The sequence below is a fragment of the Glycine soja genome, chromosome 15, assembly GCF_004193775.1.
Source record: "Glycine soja cultivar W05 chromosome 15, ASM419377v2, whole genome shotgun sequence".
NCBI classification, from domain to species: domain Eukaryota; kingdom Viridiplantae; phylum Streptophyta; class Magnoliopsida; order Fabales; family Fabaceae; genus Glycine; species Glycine soja.
In genome coordinates this window covers 20,527,940-20,538,738 of record NC_041016.1, presented here as the reverse complement: position 1 = coordinate 20,538,738, position 10,799 = coordinate 20,527,940, and the positions used below count along the sequence as shown (strand labels likewise).

Here is a 10,799-nt window from a genome sequence, read left to right as displayed (position 1 = left end):
AACATGATAAAAAAATAAAAAAAATGTCTTTTAATTGCTTACAATACAATAAAAAAATAAATTTATAATTTTTCTTCTCCCCAAGAATGGAGTCTACAAGACTACGACTCTACATCAAATATAACTTTTTATCTTTTAATTTATTATTTTTTTAATTTAATCTCTATATTTTTTTTATTCTAGTCCAATTAAGTCTTTTCATTTTTAAAATTAGTTTAAAGTTGATTTTATCATCTAAACTAGACTGATAGTGTTAAAAAATACACACTTGAAAACAATTTTAAACCGTTTAATGTTAGTATGACATGCATATTCTCTAGCCCCCTTAGTTTAATTTTGATAACATAAATGGATTTTAAAAATCAGAAAAAAGTAATCGAAAAAAAAAACTAAATGTCCAAATAGAACAAAATAAATTAGAGGAGAAAACACTGATTTAACATAAAAAAAAATTCCTTTGAAAAACAGAAAGTAATTGGAGCAGAGAAAAGAAGCAGAATAGTAAGAAAGCACATGGTACGAAGCAGCTCCCCCATTAATGACTCGTTTCGAAAAGTGGTAACTTTCTCTTCAGCCACTTCCCAATTACCTACCCTCATTCATTCATTTTTTATCATCTATTCACATTTCACACCCACCTTCCTCCTCCTCCTCCTCTCTCCCAGATTTGGAACCATTCAATTTGCAATTCCATCTATCTTCATTCTTCTCCTCCTTATATATTCCACTCAACTGGGTACCCTCTCCCCTTATTCCTCTCTTCTCTTCTCTTCTCTTCGAGGGTACCCCTCTCCACAGATCCGATCCACACCCTCCATTAAACCATTGATTATTGATAATAACATTTGGGTTTCTCTTTTAAGTTGTTGCATTTTTCAACATGTTGTTAGCTCACTGCTGAACCCCTTTTCTTTCTTTCTTTGCCCCCTTTTGTCCAAATCTCAAAACAAAAACAAAAAAAATGATGATAAACAAAACGCTTTTTCTCACTTATGTCTACTTGTTCATCTACATCCTGCTTTCTTCCGGCGTCATTTTGTACAACAAGGTACCCACTACTACCCTTTCACTTAAGGAGTTTTTTTTTTTTTTATCCTTAGAAATCGAAGTGGTCTTTTACTACCATTCACACATTGTGTTCAATGTGTGAACAACCAACTGAGCTAGACCCTTTGGTTAATTAAATAATGTTTTGATATTTATTATTTTCTGTTTTGATAATTTTTTGTTGGGGCAGTGGGTTCTGTCGCCGAAATACTTCAACTTTCCCCTTCCCATAACGCTCACGATGATTCACATGGCCTTTTCTGGGGCAGTCGCGTTTTTCCTTGTTCGGGTCTTTAAGGTAACCAACCCTTTTTCTTCTACCTGCTAATTTCTGCAAAATCTTCTTTTTATTTTGTTTATTTGTGATTGCTATTGTTGCTGATTCGTGTACTTGCACTTCTCTAACATGTTGATATTCTTGTCTAGCCGACATGTCATGTCATGGCTTTTGTTAGTTACTGGTCATATGTGTAATGTGTGAGATGATGTGTGTTCAGTTGGTGGGTTAGCATTGTGTATATTGGACTCCTTCTGTTGTGTGGTACTCTTCTCACTAGATTTAATTTAGTCGTTATTTTAACTAATTAGTTTCATTTGGTTGTTCTCACTCTTTTTGTTAGTGCTTTTCTTATTTGAATGTCATGACAAATTAGTTTTAACATTATTTAAATGACAATTCTTGGAGTTAAGCTTGCTCTTATTTGGCAACATTGTTGTTGCTATCATAAGTTAAAATGATAGCTTCTTGGAATACATGCTAATAATATTGTTAACTAAGTTCCTTGGCCTCGGGGAATGATAGAGGAACTTACCAATTTGGTTTTCCAGTTAACAACATTCATAGCATATTAAATACAAGTTAGCTTGGATGATCTTTTATGTCCGTAAAATGTTTGTGTACGATGTCTAAGTTATTGCAACTAACAGTAACACATCGTAATACGTACACTAAGTGCAAGTTGGTATACGTGATGGATTGCTTCTTTAAATCTAAATGTGTTTTCTACAATGTTATGTGCAACTTGTGAGAAGTAGTAGGAAGCGAAAGCTTGGTATGGGTACATAGGAGAATATTATGAATTGCTAACCAGTTCATATGGCCTTCATTCTGATTTTATTTTTATTTTTATTTTTGACATATATACTCATTATTCACATGTTTTGATTTTACACTCTACATACCATATGTAACACTTACTTTCTATGCTTGAATTGAATATTTTCCATCTACCACTCCTTTGCTTGATTACGTTTCATTGTTGTTTGATTATTTGGTTCCTACCTTAACCAATACCCTTTTCTTATGTTATTGCAGATTGTGACTCCTGTCAAAATGACATTTGAAATGTGAGTTTGCCATAGATTTAAATCCTTCTAGAGCTCTACTTATCTTTAGACAATCTTCTTTCTAAAACAAAGTTCCTTCTGTGGCAGATATGCAACTTGTGTGGTACCAATAAGTGCTTTCTTTGCATCTAGTCTTTGGTAAGCACTGCAAAATGAGCTAACTGTACTTTTTCTGAACATTATTCTCAGATTTGTTAATGGGGTTGGGACATGCCCCTTGTGTATGTATTTTTTAATTGTGCGTAATTTGGCCATTGTTGGATTATTGATGGTATGAATCATCATTAAGCAGTTAAGCATGATTTCTGGAAGTTTTCCCATGGAACACCCATCTAAGGATAGTTCTACTTCTAATACTGTCATCTTTGTAAAATGTTTTCTCAATAGCTTATAGTAATGTTTCATAAATTTGGAGTATTTATTCCAGCATTGACTAAGCAAACCTGTTAGATGGAGATTACTCGTTTGAAGTTCAATGTTCTCATTTCTAAAGTATCAACCCTCCTCAGAGAATATAGTATAATCATGATCTCGTGGTGCATAGAATTACTATGCATTCTGTGCTCAATGAAAGCCCAATTAGAGAACATAGAATATTGTTCATTTATGTAATATATAATTCAAATTTTAAAGTATGACATGACGTTTCTATGAAGTATAGATGTTCCTGTTGTGTGGTACTAAATATCAAGCACTATCCTCTTTTGATTTTACACATGCTTACTATTATCAATAGTTTTGAAGAAACAACTATTTATATGGGCAATATGTAATGCCTTTGAATGGTACAGGTTTGGTAACACGGCCTACTTGCACATCTCTGTGGCTTTTATCCAGATGCTCAAAGCTCTGAGTATGTTTTTTATGAATTTCTCATGTTTCTCTTACTATCTGAGCTCAATTTCCTTAATTTTTTTTTTCCTTTTCTGGTGACACAATTTCCTTGATTCTTAAACTTGGTATTTCAGTGCCGGTGGCAACTTTCATTATGGCTGTTTTCTGCGGTACTGACAAAGCAAGGTGTGATGTGTTCTTGAACATGTTGCTGGTCAGTGTTGGGGTTGTCATCTCCTCATATGGGGAAATTCATTTTAATATAGTTGGTACAGTTTACCAGGTCACAGGCATATTTGCAGAAGCTTTAAGACTGGTCTTAACGCAAGTTCTTCTGCAGAAAAAGGGGTTGACTCTAAATCCTATTACAAGCTTATATTACATAGCTCCATGCAGGTATTTCTGTTGATATTCTTAAGTAGTTTTCTCAAAGATACATCACTGGATTCTGTACAATTTTCATACATACTGAAGCCAAACAGAAAATGTGGCAGTTTATCTGTTACTAATAACCATCTAATTGATTCATGATCATCTGGACTTGGGTAATAACTTTTCATATGTAAATACTTTTCTCTTTATCTGTGATTTAATACACAATAATTTAAATTGCACAAATTATGGGCAATGCGGACTCCACATCATGCACATGTATGAATAATTGGTATCCTTGTATTTGTTTGCCTTTTCTAACCGTGCAATTTATGTCATAAATCTAGTTTATTGCTCAACTTATTAGCTCAAATAAACAAGTGATGTTATTTAGGGTATCAATGTATGCTTATCTACAAATCTTGCATGCCATGTGAGTTGCTAACTTCTTTTGCTCTTTGCTTTACGCAGTTTTGTGTTTCTCTTTGTGCCTTGGTACCTACTGGAGAAGCCTGTAATGGAAGTTTCGCAGATTCAGTTTAATTTTTGGATCTTCTTGTCCAACGCTATATGTGCTCTAGCCTTAAATTTCTCCATTTTCTTAGTCATTGGTAGAACCGGTGCTGTAACCATCCGGGTCGCCGGTGTGCTTAAAGACTGGATATTGATAGCTCTTTCAACTGTTATATTCCCAGAATCTACAATAACCGGGTTGAATATAATTGGCTATGCTATTGGTGAGTTTTGTATGAATCATGATATTCTTTAATCACACCCTCCCTCTAACCATTTCATAATTTTCCTGCAGCATTGTGTGGAGTTGTGATGTACAATTACATAAAGGTTAAGGATGTCCGTGCCTCTCAATTGCCTGTTGAAAGTATACCGGATAGGATCACGAAGGTCTCATCTCCTTCTATCTTCTTTTACATGTTACTAGTACTTTATAAATGTATAATCCTTTTAAGACAATGCAAAATTTCAAAGTGAGAACTGCCAATCCTTGTTTCATTGTAGTAATTTTCGAACAAAACATCATTCCATATTTATTCAAATCTGTGACATGCAGGACTGGAAATTCGAGAAGAAGTCATCGGATATTTATGTGCCAGATAACATTGGTGACGATGAGGGAAGCAGTGGAGCTAATGGTACTGCTTCTGATATGAAAATTGATGAAGAAACGCCACTAATTTCATCATCAAGGTTATCTCATATTGGACGAACGCAGTTAACCAACCAATATGCAACAGGAAAGTGAAAACCCAAATACAAGATTATTTTTAGAGTACCCTTTTGGAGAAAGAACTGGGAAGGGGAAGCTGAGTCAAATGCACCCCTATTTCCTCATTCTTTTTAGGCCATAGGTTTTATAATGAAATCATATGCTTGCTCTTTGTAATTGCCTGTGTAGAATGCATCATTTCTGCGTTACCACTGTGAAACATGGTTTTTGACAGTAGATGAGGGGACAAATTGGTCTCTTGTATAACCAGGTCTGCTGGTTGGGAGGCCCAGTTATTTAATTATTTCTTAAGTTACTGAATCCAACATTTAAATCTAATTAGTTTTAATTTTTATGCTTCAATCTAAATTTTAACTTCATGATATAATGAAATAGCTACTTTTTGTTTGATAATTTTTTATGCTAAAATTCTGACAGTAGGCCTTGTTTGAATTATTTAGTTATAAATTGTTTTTTTATATTATATTATTTACATTACAATGGTGTATACATAGCTTGTGGTGTTTGAAAATTATATTCAACCTGTGGCTGCAGTTATATGATTTTCATTTTTTTGCGAGCCTTGGTTGTACTTGACAATTTTGTCGGCGGACTTTCTAGTTGTCCTGTTTATAAATATTAATTTAGGACTTAAATATCTTTTTGTTTCTCAAATAGGGATCATTTTTTGTTTTGGTCTCCTAAATTTTTATTTGCTGTTTTTAGTCTCTTAATTTTAAATTTTCTTTTTAGTCTCTCCTAATTGATTTTTGACAGTTTAAATGTATAACTTGGTGATGATTTTTCAATTTTCAGAAATTAAGGGACTTAAATGAAATTTTTTATTTGATGGACTAAAAATATTAGATTTCATATTTGAGGGATTAAAAATGTTATTGAGCATTGAACTATCAACGTGTCAAATGACAGATTTTTAGGTTTAAATATATATTTCATATATGCAATATAAAATATAAAATAAATATTAAAAATATATTTAAGTCGAAATTTTAATATATTGTCAACATGTGTGTATGCGATTTCTTCATTATATTGTTTTTGAATGTCTTAATAATATGAGAATAATTGAAATGATAATATAGGACAAATGTCTTAATAATATGAGAATAATTGAAATGATAAAATAGGACAAAATAATATTTTTAATTACAAAGACCTGTAGATGAGGGTTAGCTACAAGTATGGCCACAAAGATTATAATTATCCTTATTTCGTTTTTTTACAATATTATTTTACATTTAATCCTTTGCCTTTTCATTATGTCTTTCATCTTGATCTTATTATATATACTTTTTCCCTTTACTTATTATCTCTTTCTTATGTGCAAAACTTATAATATAAAAGTTAAGTAAAAATACAATTGGTCTATAAAAAATTAATGATGAAGGTTTATTAATCATTGCCAACTAATTCAAGTTAATAGTGATTAATCGGAATGAATTGACTATTGAAAATGATTAGTGTGTTTTTTTAAAACAAAATTTATCATCTTATTTTGTTCTTGAAAAAATAAAATTGATAGTGATAACTTGAATTTTGGTTTGAAGGTATGTCTAAGTGAACAAGATAAGGTCATTTACTGGTATAGATTGAATACAATTAGAATGTATTGTAAAAGTTTTACATTGAAATTTTATTGTATATTATGTATGGTTTGTTATTTTTATAATATAATATATTTTTGTAAGTTATATTTAACATGATTTTGTAATATTTTTTTTCAGGATTATTAATTATTCTTACACATTAATACAAAACTTTTCTTCAACGCGCTTTAGTCTTACTCACACTTTTGTTAAAAAAACTTATAAAGAATGTTTAAATTATTACAAGTCAAAGTATGTTCAACATTAAAGTTTTTAAGTGATGAATTGTTGATACCGGAAAATAGATATATTTTATTGGTATAAATAATATTAATCATCATTTCTTTTAAAGTTATTTTCAATTGTACATTTTCATTTCTCTTTAAATTTTCTCATTATAATGTGTATTCAATTGATTAATGTGTTCTTTGAGTAACAATTATTTTTCACTTTGTTCCTTGACATTCAAAATGTTAGAATTTATAAGTTGATAGTATTTTTTTTTGCCGTTACATAAAATTAACTCATTATAAAGTAAATTTTAACTTATCATTTGACAATATTTAATATACTTTTTTTAATTATTTAATGTTTCTTAAGTTTTAAAGATTGTTATCAATCTTATTTATTATTATTTTACCTCTTCTTAGACATTTCTTAAATTTTATTTCTTTTCAGCACATTATTATTCTTTACTTTTTCCTTCTTTGAATCCTCTTCTTCTGTCCAAGGAATATTTACCAATAAAAACTTTTGAAAAAAAATAATTTATTTAGGATTATATCTTTTTTTTTTACAATCAACCATTCATGATTATCATTTTTTTTATAATAATACATTCACATTGAAAACGACAATATAAAAAATTAATAACATATTTGTCTTACAATAAATGTTAATATTTTGACTAAATATATAAAATAAATGCATTAATTTTTCCAATCCTTTAACGTGACGTTTGGTCAAGTTATATAATAAAATAATAAAAAGTATATGCATATGTACATATACAGTTGTTACATATATCAAAACACTAATTACATATGCATATAATTTTTATTATCTTATTATATTATATAACTTGATATATTTTTCCAAAAGTAGTGTTAAAAGGATTGGAAACATTAATACATTTATTTTGGAATCTACTTTTAACATTATTTTTTGAATCAAACCTTCAATTTATATTATATATTATCCACAAATTATATGAAAATAAATTTTTATTAACTAAAGTATTTTTCATTTTTAAAAATTAAAAGTTTTTAATATCCATATTTAAAATATTTTAATTTATTTTATTAACAATAAAATATTTTCATGAATATATTACTACTAATTTTACACAATATTTATTTTTATTCTATGAATATATTTTTTATTAGACAAGATAACTAATTTCAAATAAGACTATAATTTTTTTTAAAAAATACTAAACAATTTTGAACTTAAAAGAAGCTTTTAAATAAAATAAAATAAAACTAAAAACCAGCTTCAAATAAGACTGTAAATTCTTATTTTCAATTTTAATTTAAAAATAACTATTAAGAAAAATAAAACTCGCCAAACATACCCTAAAATAAATGATTAAAATAAACTTGACCAGAGACCCTAATAACTATTCTCACTTCTTATTCAATGGTTGCTTCTTCAACCTTTTAAGGGTAAAAGTTGAAACGATTCCTATTTCATAACGAAGAAGATCTTGCCAGTCTCAGAAACAGAGGCGAGTGAGGGTATCAGAATTGGAGAAGAGAGGGGTAGAAGCAAAAATTATATAAGCTTTTGTGCTATCAAATAGCAACAACTACAGCGCATAGAGGTAATGCATTAAATTATATATTCATCTTAGTTAGTTTCAGTATGGTGCTTGTAGACAGTGTTATTTTTTTTGGTTGCACATGTGTCATGAAAAGTTGAGTTTTTTGGGTTTAGGGTTTTGCAGTTTTGTGTCATGATGATGGATTCTGAAGGATTGGAGAATGGGATTGAAGAGTTGAAATTGAAGGAAGAGAAGGGTAATGCACATGCACAGCCACAGGGTCAATTGCAGATCACTACCTTTTCTGAACTCGTCAATGATGTTAACCTCCATTTTCAAATCATTCGCTTTCCCAAACAGGTTTTCCCAACATCAAATTCTTCATGTTTCAACTTTCAATAGATTCAATTAAATATAAAAAAACCCGGAAAGATAAGTTTTTTTTCATTTGGGTCACTCACAAACAAGGCTTTAGTCCAATTGTCCCAATATGAGTGTATACTTTTGGAACCAAGTGGTGACAACTTTATTTTCACTTGCATTAGATTTGGAAGTATGGAATTTTAATAGGGGAATTTGTGATATGGCCTATAATGAAAGTTATTATCTTTTAATGCTTTGGTTTTTTTCCTCTCCCAAACATTCTTTTGATATGAATGGTTGTCGTAGATATATGTTTGGATTGGTTACAATTCTGCAAAATTGGGACACATGTATGCAGCAGCTTCTACTCGTCCTGTAAGTTGTTTCATTCCTTTATGCTCATCATTACTCATGAGTATGTTTATAGATTATATACGGATTTTGATCTATGGTGATACATGCAGAACAATATGGTATCTGTCACTTCCATACTTGGAGGGGTTTCTGATAATACAGGGTCTGGCATTGCTCATCGATTAGGTAACTATTATCATGTTTGATAGTTAAAATTTTATTCCTCTAGTTTATGAATTAACTTTCTTTGTTTCTCAGTGTTAAAGACTGGTCTCAACATAATTTTGGCTTGCAGTATTCCAAAAAATAGCCCCATTCTTGAGGTTTGTTTTTTCTCCCACTCTCAATCACTTATTTATGCGTGCACTTAGCACAGGGAAGTTATGCTCCTTCTAAATGATTTTCTTACTGCTATACGTTATACTGAAGTCAACTTCTCAAAACAAAAAAGTGATATCCTCAGGGAAATATATCTAAGAATTTATATTGTTGTTCAAACTTTCTACTTGGATATAATTCATCAGAAAATTAAATATGTAATCATTGTACAATCCTTGCATATTCAGTTACTCGATTAACTTACTAATACATAGAAATTTGAACAAGCTGATAGGTTCCTAGATTCGATTAGTCACTAGAAGGAACCTGATAAAGCCCCAGTGACATACTTATCTGGACCAAATCTCCATTTAGGGGAGGGAATACCTTGTAAATAACTTGGGAGGGAAAGATTGTTTGAGGAGATTGAGGATAAAAATGTTATATTGGATAATTCAGAGGGAGGGAAGGGTATGTGCACTTCTATTTTCAGTTTAGGATTATAGCTTGGGGCCATAGTGATTTACCTTTGCTAGGAGCATTTGTTCTTCCTTTCTGTATTTTCCTCTACTTTGTTGTTACTTGTTAACAAATAGTCTCATTTTGTTAGATAAGAATTGTTCTTATCACATGCTAGTACCGAATACTATGCATGGCATGTGCTGTTACCAAGTATTAGGCATTGGCATTACGTTTATGACAGTGGATTGCAATAAAATACTTGTAGTTTATGATTGATTTTAAAATTTCCAAGTCATTGTAACTTTTGTAAATTGTCCCTTTGCTCAAGGGGTGTAAGGTTGATCTGACACTCCCCAAAATCCTACACTAGTAGCAGCTTACCCTATTTTCATTGCTATTCACACTTAACATCGCTTCATTTTTAAATTCTCTATTATTTATTGCAATTTTCATGGATTGCAGACAGAAGCTGAGAAAATATTGATTCAGAAACTCATCAGTTTGGGCTATACCAAGTCAAGATTGGGAGGAACATCTTTGTAGTACAGGCCTGGGAGACCTTATACACATCAAACATGCATTATCCCAATGTTTTTACCTAATTTAGCAGCCATAGTGGCTATTGAAGACTTGAAGCATTTTTACCCGACACAAAAACTGTTAACTAATAGCCGTTGTTGCTCGGATCTCTTGTCCATGCTTGGTGCAAACATATGAGATGACTATAGATTTTCCAACTGTTTAGGATTCATAGCGACTTAGAAATTTTCTTATGATTGAACGTTTCGCAATTAATGATGTTGATGCTACATTACTGGAATGAATGCCCCATTTTTCCTTGAACATGCATCAATCTTTTTAAGGTAAGCATTTGGCAACAACTGGTACTCATTGTGATATCAATTTTAAATTAAAGACAAATCATATTGTCTTTCCTACCATGGATTTCCATCATCCCATAAGGTAATGAAAATATGGTCTTTATCACTTTTCTCCAACATTAAGATTCATGAGTGCAATGTTGGCAATCCCAAAAACTCAATTTTAAACCTCAAATTATGCTCTCATTACTGTTATCCTCTCTCCATTAGTGTAAATGGAGAGAACC

At 30.8% G+C, this 10,799-nt stretch overlaps 2 protein-coding genes across 3 annotated transcripts; both read left to right on the top strand.

Moving 5' to 3' along the window:
* The first annotated feature begins 530 nt into the window (after window positions 1-530).
* LOC114388499 (probable sugar phosphate/phosphate translocator At3g17430) lies at window positions 531-5,218 on the top strand. The gene is made up of 9 exons (XM_028349011.1): window positions 531-1,048; window positions 1,238-1,345; window positions 2,363-2,394; window positions 2,482-2,532; window positions 3,186-3,247; window positions 3,363-3,624; window positions 4,072-4,337; window positions 4,409-4,503; window positions 4,670-5,218. Exons 1-9 carry the CDS (start codon window positions 962-964, stop codon window positions 4,859-4,861), a joined length of 1,155 nt encoding a protein of 384 aa, XP_028204812.1. The 5' UTR covers window positions 531-961; the 3' UTR covers window positions 4,862-5,218.
* Window positions 5,219-8,046: 2,828 nt separating this feature from the next.
* LOC114386956 (proteasome assembly chaperone 4-like) lies at window positions 8,047-10,558 on the top strand. Of its 2 annotated transcripts, none has more exons than XM_028347035.1 (6): window positions 8,047-8,254; window positions 8,368-8,554; window positions 8,864-8,932; window positions 9,022-9,097; window positions 9,170-9,234; window positions 10,154-10,558. In XM_028347035.1, exons 2-6 carry the CDS (start codon window positions 8,387-8,389, stop codon window positions 10,232-10,234), a joined length of 459 nt encoding a protein of 152 aa, XP_028202836.1. In that variant the 5' UTR covers window positions 8,047-8,254; window positions 8,368-8,386; the 3' UTR covers window positions 10,235-10,558. The 2 variants fall into 2 exon arrangements, with proteins under 2 accessions (XP_028202836.1, XP_028202835.1); XM_028347034.1 differs by having other exon boundaries at window positions 8,048-8,254; window positions 8,378-8,554.
* The last annotated feature ends 241 nt before the right edge of the window (window positions 10,559-10,799 follow it).